This window comes from Lytechinus variegatus, chromosome 17 (assembly GCF_018143015.1).
Source record: "Lytechinus variegatus isolate NC3 chromosome 17, Lvar_3.0, whole genome shotgun sequence".
In the NCBI taxonomy this organism is placed as follows: Eukaryota; Metazoa; Echinodermata; class Echinoidea; order Temnopleuroida; family Toxopneustidae; genus Lytechinus; species Lytechinus variegatus.
In genome coordinates, this window is record NC_054756.1 from 19,939,800 (window position 1) to 19,960,785 (window position 20,986).

The following is a 20,986-nucleotide window of genomic DNA, read 5'->3' on the forward strand; positions in this document are numbered from 1 at the left end:
AGGATTACTATAAATTACGCTGATACTAGTGCAGAAAATAAGAATGCAGAAAATAAGAATACGGTAAGGAGTTATACGTGTGATGTGATTGTAGGTTATTAAGCAGAATCAATGTTGAATTGAATGAGTGCTTGCCACTGCCACTGGCAGTGGCACTGCACCCCCAGCATCTCGGCTCGGCTTGCCCTGGACCTGTCGGCCTTGCCCAGGTCCAGGATGAGTGCAAGTCTGGGTATGCGGCTGGGCTGGGCAGCCTCGTATTCGGGTAGACCAAGCTTTAGAACATCAGACCTCTCGGTTGTATCGCTGAATGATCTAAATAAGAGATTGGTAGACCATGCCATGGGTAGAAAAATGTCAGAGTTGATAAAGTATGGTCAGTTCCCCCTGTCTGCGCGGTCTCCCAAGTCTGCGCACCCGCGTATCTGCGCGATTAGTAAAAGAAGATACGCAACGGGCACGAACTTTACACATGCAATACATAGGCAGGTATTCATTAAAAAATTCGACTCAAAATGGTGGAAAAATAATGAATTCATGGCATTTCATGTGACAGCCTCAAAATGCAGCTTTTGTCATCAAAATCCCCGAATCGTGTGCAAAGTGAATGAGTGCGCAGACATTGGGTACCATTTTTTTTTCAATCTGAAAATGACTGCCCGAGTTTTTTTCAAGAAAATCTTATATTTTCTTTCTTTTTTTAATGAGAAATTTGGTACACTTACTCTTAATAATGTAAGGAACACTTAACCAAAATATTTTGTGAAATAAGAAGAAATTCATGTTAAATCTTAACTCAAATTGTTAGGTGCGCAGACTTGGGGCCCACCATCATAAATAAAATCACCATAATAAAAAGACGATAGGGCCTAATTCCTTTGTTTGCCAGCCCAAACCATGTTTGACTGAAGAAAGTGAAACATCAGACCCGGTCACTCACACGTACTGCGAGGTTAAGTATACTAATTCGGTCAGAGATGGCATCTTCAGTTCCTCTCTGCAATTTTGGAACTGTTTGATGTCAACAGTTTTGTTCTAGCCATCAGGGGAGCGTTTCATCAACATTTTCGTCCGACAAGCTGTCAGATCTGACAACTTTCCTTGATAATGATTGGCTGAGAATCACTGTTACCATAGTAACTGTCTGATAAAACAGTACTTTTCGGATAAAACGTCCGACAAGTCCTTTCATTAAACACTCCCCAGGGCCAGGGGTATAGGCCCTAATTTGCAAAGTAGATCTACATACCCTGTCATTTGTATACTATCAATATTTAATTTATTTTATATAAAATGTTCTGCTGCAGGTTTTGTGGAAAATGTTTATTTTTTCTTAATACAAACGGATGGGAATTGGTGTGTGCTTTCTAATTCTAAGTCGACCCCATCTAGGTTAGATGTAGATCTAGTTCTATGAAATTTAGACTTTGAAGATCTACCTGTTAGGCCTAACTTTATAGATCTCTATATGTTTGATCTAAATGTAGGTATTGTTGGATCTATTGTACATAACAATTAAGTAAGATCTAGAGGTTGAAAAAGAAGGTTAAAAAGAAGTTATCTCGGCCTAACTGTTTTTTTTTTCACTTTCACAGAAATTGAAAACTTGGATGACTCACCCTAACCCGGTCCCGACTCTAACATTTTTTCATGGGCTTTGCAAATGATTCAAATTCAACTAGATTTTGTGGATTTGGCATCACAAGGCATTTAACTCAAGTTTGACTTTGATCTCCACTTGGCATCTATATCTACCTGCATTTTACTTTTTAGCTCAAAAAGTTTAAAAAGCGATTTGTTGATAGACACAGGACTGGTTGGTACTCCAAACAGGATTAGCATTAGCGGAGTATGATTGATGAAGTTGAATTCTGGACACAAATAGATAATTTGACTGAAGATTTGAAGAAAGAAGACAGAGCTCGCAAGCTGAGAGAACAGTTTTGCCAAACAAGAGACCTAGAAGCTGTGAAATGTGTGAGAACAAAATGCATTGGGAGGTAAATATAAATTACATTAATTAGAGGGTTTTTTTCTATTTTTTTATAACGGTGGAATTTTTCTGCATGTTTTCTATTTTTCCATTCAAACAGTTTGCAGATTAATTATGAAGTTACACTTCGGCTAACTGAAAGGATTTACAAGAATAATTATTTATTTAACATTTTTTACTTTCTGATGGAAAATATACAAATACACATTAATTTCAGAAAGTCTTTTGATTTGGTTGTCTCTCAGTCAGCAATTGAAAAACAAAAGATTGAGAATAGTGTCTGCAGTTGTATGTCTGTATTAAAGTAGTAACATTTTTTTTTTTTGGGGGGGGGGGGGGGAGGGGGACTGATGAAATCCAATGTTGATTAAAAATCATAAGAATCCTCTTGAACTTGATAATCATGTTTCTTTCTGTGACTTTTATTATGATTGTGACTGATTGACTTTTGGTTTTATTGACTATTATTGAACTTGAACTACACATTTTCCCTTTGACAGTCAAGATGTATTGCACAGGATAGAAGCTGTTGTAGAAAACATAGTGACTTGCATTGCCAGAGGAGAAGCACCACATCTTAGCTACTGCAGGAGAAACAGTTGGGATAGTGTTAGGTTGGTATTTACAAAATCATTAGGGATCTCTCTGGTTCAGTGACTCAACACGTAGTACTGCAATCAAGTCCATATTGCCTTAACGATTCACATAATTTTTCTCCACTTTCTGCAGTCTATTTGTTTAGGAAGCAATTTGAACTCATTTAAGGTCTCTTTTGGTGTCTGAGTAGTTTGATCATTTGTCATGTAGCTCTATTGACAAAAATTGTATTCTCTGTATAGAATGCAAATGTGACAATTTTTGTAGATATATGAATGAAACCACTTTTATATCAAATCCTTTAAGTATTAAAAAAGTCCTCGTACAGTGTATTCATATCTATATAAGAAAGCTATAAAGTAAAGGACCAATTCAAAACAGTTCCTACTTTTTTAAAAAATCCATTGCTATTGGGTTGCTAATCATGTGAAGGTATGTGCAAAATGATACGACCCTTGTCATGAATTATCTCTCTCTCTCTTTCAATCTACATTGATCTTATATGCATGTCTTTCACTTTCTTTCCTTTCCCTGTATTAATCCCTTCATTTCCTTGCTGCCCATGAAACCCCCATTTCCTACCATCTTGTTGCTTAATTTTGGTTTAATAACTCCTGCCTTTTTATCTCAATTTCTATCTCTTTTCCTCTCTTTCTTCCATGATTACACCCTCTTTCTTTCATTCTACCATTCGCATTTGACCTCTTCCGAATTCCACTACCCCCTCTCTTCCCCCATTGACCCTTCTTTCTTGCCTCTGCCCTGTCCTCCATTTTCTCTCATCCTCTCTCCTTTTCTCTCACACTCCCCCTTCTCTCTCTTGCTCTCTAACTCTCCTCTTCCTTCTTTCTCATCTCTTACAGTTTCAGAGAAGATGTCGGACTGGAGATGAAGGATGATGGAAAGATGACTGAAGTGAGATTTGATGTACCTACTTCCACAAATAAGTTTGGTAAGTTTCAATCAAAGCAATAATAATATTGATAATAACAGCATTTAAAGGAATAAACTGTCAAATTCACATTCATCTAACTATGATTGAGTGTGACAGACATTGATTGAATGCCCAAAAAATTCAGTGGTGCAGCAAGATTTGAAACACAAAGTCGTAAATTTGTCCTTAAACATGTGTACAGCAGTGAACAAAACCAATGCAATTTGTTTATATAAGCACTTGTTATTTATGTATTTTTTATTTTGAAATTGATGTTTTCAAACTGCTTTTCATTTGTTTTGAAGCAGATTAAAAAGAAATTGATTAATGCTGGGATATAGAAGTACCTGTGAAAACAGGAAATGAGAATTTGTCTCCCTCATGCTCATTTAACAAGATATGTCTGATATCTCTGAGCATTTAAAATCTTGCTCCTTTGTGATAGGATATAAATGTGGAAGAATGAGAAGTTTTGGAACAAAATTAATTGATTGATTAACATTCTTGTAACAGTGATTGCCAGTAAGAATTTATTTTCTAATATTTATTTTCTAATTTTAGCTCTTATGTTGAAAGTTCTTGCCTTATGCTACAGGCTTGTACAGACCGATACATATTCAACAAAGAGGTAAGTTTTTAGTTGGTGCATTTCATAAAACATCCCACACTATTTGTAATTAAAGAGGTAAATAAAGTAATTTCAAGGACAGTTGTTTAATATAACAGTATGACAAAATTTATTTTTGGTGTATTAGACATGTAGATAGTTTTTAATTGAAAATGAAATTTGTGCCTTCCTGTACCTTTTCGTCGCTCCCATCATCAAAATTTATTCGCAACAAGGCAGGCAAAAGTTGCAGCATACTCAATATTTGTTTCCTGTCCACCAGTATTCAAACAGCACCTATTATTAATAGGAAGAACAGAAATGTTGTATCAGCATTGCTTCATTGGGCTAGCTTCCTTTTTGATTTCTATTATGTATTACAACTCATTTTATGTACATGTATGTTCTTTATTGTATTCCTTTTTGTCTGTTCAAAAACACAAACAAGCATCCTAGCAAATATTTGATACGGAATTTTTTTTTTAAACATACACTATCTCTTATTCATTTAAACTGTGTTTTCTTTGTGTGTAGAGACCTGTACTACAGCGATGTTCAGTCATTTGGCAGTCAGTCAATTGTTGATGACATCGTTGATAACCTATGTTGTCTGTTGCAAGTTCCAAGACGATGCCTTCATATTGTAAGCTTATCTCTATTTACGTTTTCATCTAAACAAAGTTTGTATTATTAGTCTTTCCTACCAAACTTGATCTTGTTCATAGCTTTATCACCGTGTCAAGCAGTTTTAGAATATCTAATTAAAACATGCATTTTCAGTGAAAATTTTGTTAATGCTATAGGGTTAGGGTAAGGATTAGGGTTAGTCACACCATGATAGTAATAATCCGTTTTTATATAGCACTTAATACATTGGAAGAATGTGTCTAAGCACTGGTCATCAGATTCAATCAGTCATTCACGCACACAATGTGTGCACATCCTCCACTTCCTTCGGAGTATTCCATTCAGTCGCAGGTATTAAGGCACACACATTTTTTTTGCTATACTGATGATAAGATTTAAAAATCCTGTTTTTGTGTAGTTTGTGTTATTGTTTTGTATATTTTTCTTTTTTTTTAATTTATTTATTTTTCTTTTTTTTAATTTTTTATCTTTTTGGTGGGAGGGGGTTAAAATTAAAAGATAAAGAGTATATCCTCCCAGAACATTAATGCCTATTCTACTCTTATGTTTTGTGGACAGCTGGCTACGTCAAAAGGATTGGTCTATGGGGACCTACGCTTTACTGATGTTTCTGGATCCTACATTGATTGCAGCAGGAATAGAACAGTGAGTATGGCTAACAAGTAATAGTATTGGTCTCCTGATGAATTCTATCCTAAATGACGTAGGTGGAATAATCTTGGTATGGTAGTCCTGATTCGTGTCTGTCATTGAGAGGTAATAATCCAAAGAGGAGTAACCATGTTACTTGGGCAGAACAATACACAAAGTCCATTGGAAATGCTTAAGGTCAAGTCCACCCCAGAAAAATGTTGATTTGAATAAATAGAGAAAATCAACCTAGCATAACGCTGAAAATGCCATCAAAATCGGATGTAAAATAAGAAAGTTATGACATTTTAAAGATTCTCTTATTTTTCACTAAACAGTGATATGCACATCTCTGTGACATGCAAATTAAATGGTTGATGATGTCTCTCACTCACTATTTCTTTTGTTTTCTATTGGTTGAAGTATACAATATTTCATTCTTTACAGATTTGACAATAAGGACCAACTTGACTGAACCATATACATTAAGCACTGCTAATTCCACATGTTCATGGAGGAATTAATTCTTGTTTCACTTGACAAAGAGGAGAAAATAAGATTATTTCATATTTCATATTATAAAATACAAAAGAAGTAGTGAGTTGATGTTGTCATCAGTCTCCTCATTTGCATACCGACAAGGATGTGCATATAACTGTTTTTTTAAATTAAGTGAAACTTTGAAATGTCAAAACTTATTTTACATTCAATTTTGATGAAAATTTCAGTGTTATGCTTGTTGGATTTTCTCTTTTCATTCAAATGGATTTTTTGTTGGGGTGGACTTGTCCTTTAGAAGCATTAGCACAATATGTCTGCAATAGAGTGACACATCTTTACAAAGTAGGAGGGGGCACATGACCTGGCTACCATTTTCAGGAGGCACAAATTGATGAAATAATAATTAAAGAGAGAGATGAGGAAAAAAACATGAAAGGTAGGAAAATAAAAGGAAAGAGAAAGAAAGCAAGAAACTTGTACCAACAACATCCAAAACCAAATGGCATGTAAGTTGATAAAGGCCACAACTAAAATGATTTCCAGTCGCTGTTTTCATAGATATGCCTTTGATGCAATATGATTTATACTAGAAAAGATAAAAAATGTGTGTTGCAAATATTGTCATTTCGCAAATGCTCTGTGCAATTGTATTTCTTCTTTATTACAGGGAACACAAGTGCCAAATCATGTTGAAGGAGTGACAAGTATCCTTTGAGATGGAGTAATTGATATTTCTATGTACATGTACAGGTACATGTAAATAATGAAAGCACTGATTTGTTAAGAGAAATATAACAATATTGATTTGGGATTTTATTACAGCTTCAACAATCATGCAATGGATATAATATGAAATTATGTTGTGTTAAGAAGCTATTGACTGTAGCATTCCTTTGATGTTAGTTGAATTTATTTCAAGTATATCCATTTCTCACTCGGAGTGCGCACACTGGCTTTTGGAGAAGCTTTATTTATCTTTGAATGTCAAATTATCTACATCCTTCTTTGAATGGAAATGCATGTCCATGAAGAAAATGAAGAATATATTGATGGAAATAAAATGTTTCTACATCTAATGAAGATGACGATCAAAATTTATTATGGATGCTTTAACAAATAGCTTTGTGATTGATCTTGGAGTTGATTTCTAAGATTGATTGCATTCATTGTGTATGATCAATAGTAAAAATCAGCCCCACTATCTGTATCAATCACAAAGTTTATGTTACAGTTTGCCCTGAACTTATATTCCATGGAAAATTTGCCATATTGCTCAAGTATTGAATATATTACAGCATAACCATTGACCACATCAGTTATGCACCATACAAAAATTCAGAGTTGTATCCTTTCTGCAGGCATCCTACAAGTGTCTTTCACTGGCAATCTCCACATAACATCATAGACAAGGCAATGAAGCTGCAAGAAAGTCACAAAATGCCTCTGTGCAGGGATTCCTACAACATGTCTCTGCATCATATTTCCTGCAGCCCTATTGTTTTATCTGTGTTGAAATATGAAGATGAGAGATAGAAACTCACTTTTATTGTAGTAATCCCGTGAGGAAGATTGGTCTCCGACTTTTGGCAATGCCCAAAACTGATTGCAGGCTTTGTGTTAATGTATTCATATCTTATGAAGATAGTGGACAACTTCTGCTGGTAGTGTCTTTGAGATGATTCATTCATTCATTCACTTATTTATTTATTTATTTAGTCATTCATTCATTTATTTATTCAATCATGTATCTATTTATTTATTCATGCATGTTCACAATGTCACAATAAGAAAATAGTTTGAGACAACACAGATAATATTTGTAAGTATGAGGAAATTGTCATTTTCTTTTTGGATGACATAAGTTACCTTCTCGGTGACTCAGGTCAGATCATCAAATTCTTTCCAGCTTGTGTATGCTTTGGATTCTTATAGATATGTATCAGATATGATTATTTATTTACGAGATGACGTTTTAAGTCAACATCCGATAGCTAGGAAAGGGTAAAATGGAAGGTATCACTAAGGGGCATAAGTGACTTTGCTGGGGATTTATTACTTGGACTTCCATGTGCTTAGTCAGGGGACTTTGTAGAACACTTGTCCAAGGCATCTCTTAGAAACTACATTCTTCAAGGCATGATCAGTTGTGACCTTGTTTTTTATGTTTTGATCGTGTAAATAAGCAATATCTGATTTTTTTTACAGTAGAACTTTATTTATGTTTAATTGTTTGATCTCAAACTGAAAGCTTCCTTTAATGTTACAAGAGAAAATGATTTCATATCTCATGTAGATAACTCAACAAACTTAATTTAAAGAGATTATTTCTTTTTCATAATCTACAAAACACACACACAGGAAATCATTAAAGTGGTTGAGCAGTCATAGCAGCATAATAGGTATTTCAAGTATTGGTTTGATATTATTCCTTGACCAAGATCCTGTTACAGACATCCAAAGTCACGCTAGATTTGTGTTGATTATTGAGAAAGATGCTACCTTTCAGAAGATAATTGATGATGGTCTGTTGGACAGGATACCTAACTGCATCATCATTACTGTAAGTAGAATGAATGCTTGTCTCCTTAATGAGATAGTTTTGCATTTTCTTTTCTCCTCAATGCCCGCAATTAGATATGAGGTGTGATTAGCAAAAGAAAAATATCCTGAAAATTGTAGTTCTTCAGTAATGTACGTTGTTTTGTTGCTAAAAAAGTTTGAAAAAAGTTGAATGAATAGTAGTTAACATGTATATTGAATGAGACCAGTGTCTCCTAAATGAGATACCTTTGCAGTTTTGCTTTTTCCTGAATACTAAGAGTTGGAATACGGTGAGAAGAAGAATTTTTTTTGTGCAGTACATCAGTTCTGTTGCTGAACAAAAAATTTTAAGTACACCCCTGAAGTGCACTAATCATTCAGGGAATGTAATGAAAATAATGATATTGCTGTTAACTTTTTGAGTAAATCTTTCTGAAAATTATTTTTTACAAACAATGTTAGAGAATGGATGATAATAATTGCTACCACTGTGAGAATGAAATATGATTCATCATAACTAAGACCATTAAAAAAATAAAAAAAATCAGTGGCCATGACATTTTCCTAATATGTATTAAAGAAGATACTTAAGTATAACTTGCATTATTGACCTTATTAATGCTGACAATGTAGATGGGCATTGGCAGAAGTGTTCTGAGGTGTGTCAATGATTTGGGTGGCCAAAAAATTATTTTTTCATTGAGGCATAGAATTACATCTAGAAACATATCTGATCAATTGAATTACCGGTATCAAAATTTGCAACTGTCTCCAAGAGTTAATGTTGTCAATAGTACTTTATTTTGTTTGTTTTTGGAGAGAGGGTATATAAGATATCCTTACATTCCTATTGTTGTTCTTGTGCAGGGTAAAGGATTCCCTGATATCAACACGAGAATGCTGGTCCGTACGCTGTGGGACACCATGCATATACCTGTATTTGCTCTTGTAGATGCTGATCCCCATGGTAAGATATGCTTCAATGCTAGATGGGGATGACATAAGAATGATACAAATATATGACAGTTTATTTCGAGTAAGACAGGAAAAACAAAATTATTTTTGTGCATGTCCAATGAGGATTTTGACTAGGTTCTCATCCATTTCATGTATTTCTGGGTGGAATTCCAGGATATGAATTACCCCACATGATGGAATACAAAAACTAATACTGCAATTAAAAAGGAATTTTGTGGAAATCTCATAGAACACTATACATTGATATATGTGTTATGATAAATTTGACTGTTAGATAGATAACTATCTAGATATTTTATTGATTATATTGTTCGAATTCATATAAAAAGGATACTTTAATTTCTGTTCCTTTGTAAAATTATCTACATCCCCCTCCCTCCTCTCTCTCTTCAGGGCTAGCAATTCTCTTTGTATACAAGTTTGGATCAAGGGTAAGTCTTCATTCAGGACATAAATATCAATTCATTATTTGTACAAAATATTCCAAGTCCTGCCAATGACAAATTATGTTTATCTGTAATCCTCGAAGGTTTAGTCCTCATTTGGTACCAAATCCCCACAGTCTGTTGAGGCTTATGAAGCCACACTCAAATGTACTTGAAGGTTCTGATTTTTCTTGTAAGCTCCATGCATTATCATCAGATGTCATTCTGTATAGTCTCTAAACAATGAATACGATGGCTTGGTGTATGGCCATCAGATTAACAATGTCCAATTATTTCTTCTTGACAGTCTTTAAGCTACGAATCTCACAGCCTAACAGTTCCATCCATACGATGGCTCGGTGTATTATCATCAGATTCACGATGTCCAATTATTTCTTCTTGACAGTCTTTAAGCTACGAATCTCACAGCCTAACAGTCCCATCCATACAATGGCTCGGTGTATTATCATCGAATTCACAATGTCCAATTATTTCTTCTTGACAGTCTTTAAGCTACGAATCTCACAGCTTAACAGTCCCATCCATACGATGGCTTGGTGTATTGCCATCGGATGTGAAAGGATTGAGGATCCCAGAGGAAGCACTCATACCACTCTCTCCATCAGATCTGAAGAAAGCTTCTCATCTCATGAGAAGACCATTCTATAAAGAGCTCCCTCAGTGGATGTCAGAGGTTAGTGTTCAGGGCCCCGTCTTACAAAGAGTCACGATTGATCAAATCACCTCAAATGTATGGAAATCCATCAGTGTCATATTTTTTGCAATAGGAAATTCGTAAACAAAGAGAAGCACCCTCACTTTTCAAGAAAGCAATGACTGTATGAATAAACAGCATATCTAGAAAATATTTTAAACAAACATGCATTTCAGATTTTGACGTAGCTGGCTTTCCATACTAAGTAGTTGTGATTTTGGATCAATCACAACTCTTTGTAAGATTGGGGCCCAGATGAATCTTTGTACATTGCAAAGCTCAGGAAGGTGTTTCACAAAGATTTATAGTGTGACTTAGAGTGGCACTTAATTTCAGTTGTGTATGTTATAATGTATAATACTTCATCGCATTGGTTGGATCATGCACATGGGATACGCACAATCATGTATCCTTTTATAAGATTGTGTGTTAAATAAGGTGATACACAATAACCAATGCAATCAATTATAGAAATCAGCACTGGCGTTTATCTACATTTGCCACTCTCCACCCAGGTGTAGTAAATGGGTACCCGGTAGGAATGAATTCCTTGAATGCTCGAGCGTCTAATCAGGATAGCCTTGCTAAAGCTGGGTTAATAGTATGCAGTGCTTAGAGACATTTGTATGAGGCACTTTACAAATGTCGCATATTATTATCAGTAAATAGCGTGCGCACGTTGGCGTGTAAGCATGGCTCTAAGTCAACTTAACACCTCCCATTCCTTGTAATGGTTTAGATCTTGGGGTTGATTTTACGATTGTTCATACACAATTGCAATCAATCATAGAAACCAGCCACATTGTCAATCGCTAAGCTATATGTCAGGGGCCGCAGAACGGTTTTTTGAAAGTGGGGGGCTGACCATGCTAAAAATCACAATTATATGGTCATTTTTATGTTTTTTTTACACGGTTTTGGAAAAGAGTGGGGGGGGGCTGAAGCCCCTCCCCAGCCCCCCCCCCCCCCCCCGGTTCCGCGGACCCTGTATGTTACAGAGCCCTAAGCTCCGTTCTTTGTAAATGATAGCGATTCTTTTGCCTGATTGCTAAGAAAGCACGAATGCTTGTAAGCAAGCAACCAGAGGACTAACAGCTTAAGGTCCTCTCCGAGGGACCTAGTAATGAGGAATCATAAGGCACCATAAAACAAGTCTAAGCTGCATCATTCAGCCAGAATCATGCTCAGCATCTTATCTTTATATTAGAATGATACTGATCCTAATCAAATGATTGACTGAAATCTTTCACATGACCAGTCATTTATTGTACATTGTAGCTTACCAACAAATATGCTAATGAGTGGGTTTAATGACTAAATTCGGTGAATTCACAATAAAAGAACACTATCTATTGATTGGCAGCGGACGACCAATTTCAATCTGTTAAGTCGACATCACACGCTGGCATGGCGCAGCTAGCACATGCCAGTGCATAGTTCTGGGCCCCTACTTACAAAGAGTTACGATCGATCGATCCAATCAATCCATCAGTGTCATAATTTTTCATACAGGAAATTTGTAAAATGTCGTTTGTAAACTAAGGAGAACACACCAAATTGTCCAGAAATCAATGAATTTATGGATATACATTCATATCTAGAAATTCTTTTTAACAAACAAGCATTTCATATGTTGATGTTGCTGGCCGTCCATAGTTGTGATCGATCGGATCAATCGCAACTCTTTGTAAGACGGGGCCCTGGTGTAAAGATGCTTCAAAAATGAAAACCGTAGGATAAGCGGAGGAAGAATGTACTGAAAACGGTCTAAATTTCCCAAAGAAATCTGCAGCAAATTTCTCTCCCATCACCAAGGCCCTGGTAAACAGCACACTTAAATGCAAACCGGCTGAGCCGCGTTGGTGAGTGAATAATCGGATGCATACACACTAGCGCGCTCAGCAGATGTGTTGACTTTTTCCCATGAGACATTGCAAATTTCGTCTTGTCCGCTGCAACCGATAGCTGCATCATATTGTGAATCCAATTAATTGACAGGACATGGTTTTTAGATCAGGATGCTTTATCACAGGGAATAATTTTGCTTTACAAATTTGAATTTTTGGTCATAAGAGAAAAGCTCTCAACCAAGGAATGTACAGTCCTATGTGAAAGTATGCTATACAAAAGACTTTATGCCTAGCAGTCTTTCAAAAATGTGGAGCAAATTGCGATGCGATGCCAGGAAAATTATTCCTTGTATCAATTATACAAGGATCCACATCATAGTTTTATAAAACGTAATACTGATCATTGTGCTTTGGAATTGATAATCACATGCAATTGAAACAATTGAATTGAATCAAATCCATTCATATCTTTATAGCTTCAAGAAATGATGAGATCAGGATACAAGGCTGAGATCCAGAGCTTGACGTCGATCTCAGAAACTTTCCTCACTGATGTATACCTACCAACCAAATTAAGATGTGGAGGATGGATTTGAAAAGAACTGAGGAACTGAGAAAATATGGTTTATTATATCAAATTGAATTGAAAAGTAATGTTCTATAACCAATGTACATGTACCGATATTGTAGTCTTGATTGGTTTATAAACTATGAATTCATTATTTCTTGCTATGTCTGTGGGTGCTCTTTATGTTTGACTTTTAGTTGGCAGTGGTTGTATGACTACCAGTATGCAAAAAATGTGGAAAATTAAAGTAGAAGTGAAAATTTGAAGAATATTTTAAAGAGGAAAAAAAGTTTGAATATAAGAAGGATAATTGGCTATTTGATTATATGAATATGTAAGGAACATACATGTAGCCTCCTGGATCCTAAAAATGATTAGTTGTAATAGTGATTTGTGTAACCTTGTAAGTTGTTTTGGTCCAGAAGCTATTGAGTGCCGAAGTGATGATGTCACCAAAACTTTTCTCGCATTTCAGAATTTTATACCATATTTTGGTAGAGCATGATGATATGCCCCCACTACCAAATTTTGGTGCAAATCGATCCATGGGGGCCTGAAATATGACCTCATGAATATAAAGTCAATGTTTTATTGGCCGGGTTCCAACGTTTAGAACTAGGCCAATAATAAATTGACTTCAATGGGGCTAATTATGTATTCATGAGGTTATACATGTATCTCAGGCCCCTACGGACCGATTCCCACCAAATTTTGGTAGTGGGGGTGTTTTGTCATGCTCTACCAAAATATGGTATAAAAAATGCTGAAATGCAAAATTGGAAAATTGATGATGACACACTCCAGTAATCTATTGTATCCAAGTGTATGTTGATTGTTATTTCTGCGGGTGCTTCAAGTGCAGATTAAAAAAAATATACATGCTATCGAAAATATGTTTGTAAGCTGGACTATCAGCCATCATTACAGGGGCAATGTTTATGATAATACCTATATATATTTAATTTATATATGAACAAATTATTGATGTGTGATAAAAAAAGTAGGTTGTGTTTCCATAAAAAGTAAATTTACCATAAAGTAACTGTTCTTTCTGAAAATTTCGGCTTTAAAGCAATTATATCTACTTTCAGGCATAGAAATTTTCAAGCGATCATATCTACTTTCAGGCATAGAAATTATTATAAGTAACTCCTCTCTTTTCTGAAAACGATTGTGTAAAGCCAGATGCAGACTACACAATCTGTTTATGAGCCGATAATGGAAACGAATGTAATAGAATTTACATTACAAGCTGTACATTCAAGCAGTTAATATCGTTCATATTGCAATCAATAGTTGTATATTATCATTAAAATTTGCAGGCTATTGCCTCACATCAGTGAGTGCTTCTAAGAGTATGGAGAAAACAAAGTTTGAAATTTTTAGTTCACTTGAGAATGCACATGAATACTGTGCAAGCTGGGTTAGACTTCAAGCAGTCCAAAGAAAAATGGTGTCAAATAAACCCTGGCATCTTTTTTTTTAATTTTTTTATTTAGTTTCACCTATCAACTTTTATTTATATTTTTTAGAGCAAATTTTACTATTTTGGCTTATTACAAAAACCCTTGCCAGGCAACTAGTTGGTTTGAGTTGAAGGGTCACAATTAATACTACATAATATGTAAATCCAAGATTTGTGCATACCTCTTTATCATTATGTAAATATGGCAAAGATATGTTGTATATTGTAACTCCTTTGTAAATATATTTATTGGAGAAAAATAGTTATTTATATTGTGACCAATATATTTTGATACCAATATACTTATCTAAAGAAGCTAAAGAACTTATTTTTCTCATGAGATTTTATTCAATGATACAATGCTATCAATGCATTATAATTATTATGCCGAAGCTTAATTCAATTACTTCACTTTAATGCAAATGTGAAAACATTTCCTTTTATTGATAGAAATACTCATTTATTTCTTTAAAGATGAATCTATAATAATTTAAATTTCCAGGCTTAAAAGGTCTATGTTTTTCATAAGTTTGTTTTCATAATGGTATGATTGAATATCTTCATATTAATGAATTTAATAGACTTCAAAAATTTATTGAGTCATTCATTTACTTTATAGATTATAAAGAGATATATTGATATATATTGTCCGCCATTGTTTGATTGTTGAGTAGTAAATGACTTGAATATTCCAATAAAGATATGATTTGAAATTGATTTGCATCAATTCATTGTACTGATTTTCTAAAGTGTAAAAAGGTACATGTAGCATTCTTTATTCTAAATGATAAAGATAGTTTTGGCCCTTTTAGCATAAAGCAAAGAGAGATGAAAGGTAAAGTAAAAAATTGTAAAAATCACAAAGGGAAATGAGGGAAGTATTGGAAAGTTTGTCCACTGTAACATTATGATGGTGATGACAATGTTATGTCGATGTGTATTCTATTCTGAGGTTCACAGCTAACATGCAGTGAAGCCCTTTAATATACATTACGTACATTACCATAGTTAAAGATCCAGTCTACCCCAGGAAAATGTTGATTTAGATAAACAGAGAAAAATCAAACTAGCATAATGCTGACAATTTCATCAAAATCGAATGTAAAATACATGATGTAAGAAAGTTATGGCATTTTAAGTTATGCTTATTTTTCACAAAACAGTGATATGCACAACTCAGTGACGTCGGGAGTGACATGCAGATGAGTCATTCTATGATGTCCACACTCACTATTTCCTTTGTTTTTTATTGTTTGAATTATACAATATTTTAATTTTTACAGATTTGACAATAAGGACCAACTTGACTGAACCATATTATTAGGCAATGCTAATACCACATGTTCAGGGAGAAATTAATCGTTGTTTCACTTGACAATGAGAAAACTAGAATATTTCATATTTCATATAATAAAATATATAAGAAATAGTGAGTGGATGATGTCATCAGTCCCCTCATTTGCATACCAGCCAGGGTGTGCGTATAACTGTTTTGTGAAATTAAGCGAAACTAAAAATGTCATAACTTTCTTATTTTACATCCGATTTTGATGAAATTTTCAGTGTTATTCTTGTATTTTTCTCTACCGGTATTGATTCAAATCACCTTTTTGTTGGGATGGACTTGCCCTTTAACTAACATCACTTTACAAAAAGAGACAATGGATCCATACTTTGTACAATAACTAATTGTACATGATTGTATGCTGCGTGTATGGTATAATGCATTATGGTCTGATATTACATGTGTATTTGATAGTGTGTATAAATATGCACTAAAACAATGGATCCAACCATGTGACCTGATTGAGTGCGCAACAGGTGGTACAGACTGCAAGGTAGATTTCAGACAAGTGGTACACATGTCATTACAAAAGCTCTCTGTTGAAATACAACCTCTCGTGGCATTCTCAAACAGCAGAGGTGGTGGTGAATTGTCTGACATTTCGTCTGGTATTTTGATAACACTTGACTATCGGTGCAATGCAAATAGAGAATTGCGAGATTACCATTCAGCAGTTTAGGCAGGGTAATGACTGTCATTCTACCAGACAGGATTTGATTAGAAAGGATAATTAATTCCATAACTTCATCAATTAGGCTGCAAAATTTCTTCTGAAAAGCTGGCAAGGATCGGTTACTACACTGGTAAAATTCGTAAGTAAATGTTTACCATTAATTACTTTAAATTATTTTTTTTTTCATTGCAAATTTGACAGAAATATGCAGTCAAAAGTGGCTCTTTGCTGTAGTAAAGAATATTATGTTACCGGTAGTGAGAATCTAAATTATCATTTTTGTACAATTGGTGTATATTATTCCTCATCTAAAATATTCTGGATTATGAGCAGTTGAAAATAGAGGCACTGCTCATTAACAAAAAAAAATAAAATCACTTTTCAACTGATTTGTTTGTATGGTCTTTCATTATGAATAAAAATTAACAAAAACAAACAAAAAACCTTTTCTGCTGGTACATGAATGTGGTGGACGCACTGTATGGTTACTTATTGTAATTTATACGATAAAGGATAGGGAGGTTGGTATGAAATAAATGGGGTGCGAAATTTGTATCACATGAATAGACATGCATTTTGTATAATTCTAGTATACACCCTGTCAAAATACATTTCACACTTTAGGAAGTCATTCAATTTGAATTGCATGAAGCAATAGATACAAGATTTATATAATTATACAATTATCTGATTTCAGATTACTACAGGGGACCAGGAGTGTGAAATATAGGGATGCTTAATAATCTGCAATTATCTACAACTTTTTTCACATGGTTCACCATGTACATATATGTATATATATATATACGTGAATATAGCCAGTTCTATAGTCAAGATAATACCACTTCCACCTACATGTATAACATCATGTGAATGCCTGCATATGGTGCCTTTGTAAACTATTATTGACACAAACTGCTTAGATACATAATCCCCTTAGGCCCTGGTATAAAAACATGCTGCTCAGGTTGCCAAATGCTAATTGTTGAATGCGTACTTGCATTAGGCACATCTTAGAATATAAATGTCACCCCCTAAAAAAGTCATTTTTCTTATTTTGAATCAATAGAGAAATATATACCAAGTATAATGCTAGAAGTTCATAAAATCATGCTGCTCAGGTTGCAAAATGCTAATTGCTGAATTCGTACTTACGTGAGGCACATCTTACAATGTAAATGTCACCCCCTATAAAAGTTATTTTCATATTTTGAATCAATAGAGAAATATATACCAAGTATAATGCTAGAAGTTCATTAAAATTAAAAGATGTGTAATTAGAATTTCATATTTCAAAGTTTGCTTCATCTTTTGTCTCTTCCTATTCTCTTTTAGGTGATTCACTTCACCATCACCACATTGCAGAGCTAGTGAGACAACTGGAACCATTTGAGCGTTGAATGACAGAACAATCTCAAATCTGCAATAAAACTCCAGTCTGATCTGATTCTAAGTTAACCAATCTTGGATCTCTCTTTCTGTTCAGTACATCATCAGTTTTATGTTCTCAAAAATACAAAACTTACATATATGTGGCTCCACCGGAAGTGCTATGATCTCTTTGTGTATTCCAGATCAACTTAACCATTTCTGACAAGTCGATGGCATTCTTGATTTCCTAGGCTGATGCTTAACTGGATTTCCTTGGAATTGGACACCTAGCGGCTAGCTGGACAGGAGTAGTCTGATTGATTGACTAACAACGTAAAATCATATTGGTCAACAGAATGTGCCGTTAAGAGAAATACTGACAGTGTGAGCACCCTTACCATGTAATATTCAAGGAGATACATGTTAAAAGTTAGTATCAAAACAGCTATTCCATATACATGTATCGTACACAAAAGCTTGTCTTTTCAATCCTGCATTTTGAATCACTGCTCCAAGGAAAAAAATAGTCCCTTTCTGCCGTAATATTACATGACCATGGCAAGCATTAACCGTGATGTGCTACAGAGACGGCTCTCTACTGATTCATCGTGCTCCGACGACTACGAGCCGTGCCGTACACCCCAAGCAAACACGACCTTCATTCGCATCTCTGTTGTTATCCTACTGATTGCCATAACAGCCCTAGTCATCAGCTGTTTTGTGCCGCGCAATGTTGAATTGGACGAACACAAACTCACGGCACGGGAGTACGAAGCCGCGCAGTTGCACTTCGCCCGACGCGCGCACATGATGGATGTTCTAATGGTCGTCGGCTTGGGTGTGTTGTGTGTAGCCTGTTTTCTGTTATCGGCAGCGCACGTGTCCGCGTACTTCAGAGAAATGTACCGGGATCCTGGACGAACAGAGGCTCAGGGTCTTAGGTCAACGATGAACATCAATGGTCATCATGGTTATGGTGGATTGTGGGACAATTGATTAGGTGGAGAGCCATGAAATTTTCCATATGCCTTTTAGGAATGCAAACGCCTTGTAACTCCTTGCTTTAACACATCCTCGAATCAGCAAATTATCAGAATGAAATGCATTCATTGCAGTCTGTAAGGGTTTCTTTACAATATGATTTGAAAAAAACTGTATTTCGTCTGGATTGATTGTTGGGATTATCACTAAAATTAAATGTATGATATATAGTTTCTTCAGAAAATATCAATAAATTTAATGTATGATCAATAGTTTCTTCAGACTCCTTGTGATTTAAATGTTTTTTAATACATTACCATCTTGTGCACACTAAAAGCTAATAAACACGAAAAAGACAACATAATTAAAAGATTAAATGAACTATTTCATTTTTTTTATTGTGAAAACTCTACTTCTGATGTACTTCACTACATATCTCCTTTAATAATTAGAATAATTTCTACATGTACATTTTGTCTCCAACATGAGACCCCATCACGACAAAACTAAATAGAAAATCGTCTGCTTTTTCACTTGACCAAAATAAGGCAAGAAAGTCTTGATCACATGGAAAAGCTTAGGGGTCAAAGGTCATAATTACCTCATATCAGCAGAATACTTGAAAAATTGTACAATTCAATTAGTATTCTCACTCTAATGCAGTAACTTTCTTTTACGATCACATCAAAATTCAGGAATCCCACTTAGAGTGGAAATTGTTCATAATTATGAAAATGATAATGAAATCCATAATGCACATGATGTTACAAGTTTCTTGTATGATATATTTACACACTGATTTCTGATAAATTATTGTTCTTGCAAAACACATGAATAATACTTTACATGTTAAATGATAGATGTACATAAAGCAATATGGTTTACACTTTATATCGTAACAATCCATCATGGATATAATAATATTGTATAAATATGTATAAAAGTGAAAGCAAACTTTAACAAACATAAATGTCTATAGCTGGTACAATGTACAACACGATATCTCATATAATGATACAAGATTTAATAATACAATAAATAGTTTTGTACTGAAGGAAGTAGGGTTTTTGGTAAAGAAATTCACAGAGTACAACACCCATGTAATATACGCCCTGAAAACAGATTGAAATAATAAACCGGAAAGTATCATATAGACCAAAGCATGCACTGGATATCAGCTCTGTAAATGATAAAATCTCTCATGAAGTTGTTCCAACTAAAAAACCATCCTATCTCCTGGATCGTAAGTTTTCTTGAGATCACATTTCTTCATGCAGATCTTAACACAGATTTGAGACAGACAAAATGAAAAAAATGAAGCAAAAGAAAATAATAGAACTCAAGTCAATCTAACTTTGATTTGCATCATAAATCAATGAACTTAATTGAGAAAATAAACAGGAAGTTAAATAATGAATTGATATCCGGTCAAGTATAAATCAACATGAATTCCTAACACGAGTGTGGAAAAACATAAATGTACACATGAATCGACATCTGTGCACATCACACATGCACTAGGCACAGTAGAAAAAGAAAACATAATTTCCATACCATATATACATAATAAAACAGTAATTCCCTGTGTTTACATAGCATTATTAGAATTTGAAAATATGGAAGCACTTTTATTCTGGTGGAGTTGACATTTATTGTAATATTTTGGTATACTGGTCATCTCTCTTCCCTTTTCCATTTCAATTGCTTTTTGAGACATCCCATACACAAACAAGCCTTTGAGCTCTTCAAAGAGTAAATAAATGAATAAAAATGAAGAATATATTAGAATCAGATATAAACATCTATAATGGGCAGTGCAAAGCAAAGAGATTTGGGGTTCAATTCTTAATAACTTCATAATCAGAAAGGGTTTTTCATACTCAAAGATAAGCCTACATCTGTGTTTGTGTCTGTGATTGAGCTTTTACAGACGTGTATCAATTGTACAATGTATATGATTATTTATGTCTGGGGCCGACCTTTAACATTACCATTCGAAAGGTGTGAACAGGGCTCAAACCCAGAACATCCCAGGGCCCCGTTGCATAAAAAATACCATTATGGTAACTTTGCCATCCAATGGTAACTTGCATGTAATTTTTTATTCTGATCGGTTGTTGATCAGTGTTAAAATGGCAATTATTGTACAACACCTACTTAGCTT

At 34.6% G+C, this 20,986-nt stretch overlaps 1 protein-coding gene across 1 annotated transcript; it reads left to right on the forward strand.

Moving 5' to 3' along the window:
• Positions 1-1,541: 1,541 nt before the first annotated feature.
• LOC121431136 (meiotic recombination protein SPO11-like) lies at positions 1,542-13,662 on the forward strand. The gene is made up of 12 exons (XM_041628641.1): positions 1,542-2,000; positions 2,494-2,607; positions 3,454-3,542; positions 4,086-4,152; positions 4,666-4,774; positions 5,338-5,424; positions 6,578-6,614; positions 8,361-8,470; positions 9,319-9,418; positions 9,823-9,860; positions 10,360-10,548; positions 12,896-13,662. The coding sequence occupies exons 1-12, from the start codon at positions 1,852-1,854 to the stop codon at positions 13,013-13,015; spliced, it is 1,209 nt and encodes a 402-aa protein (XP_041484575.1). The 5' UTR covers positions 1,542-1,851; the 3' UTR covers positions 13,016-13,662.
• The last annotated feature ends 7,324 nt before the right edge of the window (positions 13,663-20,986 follow it).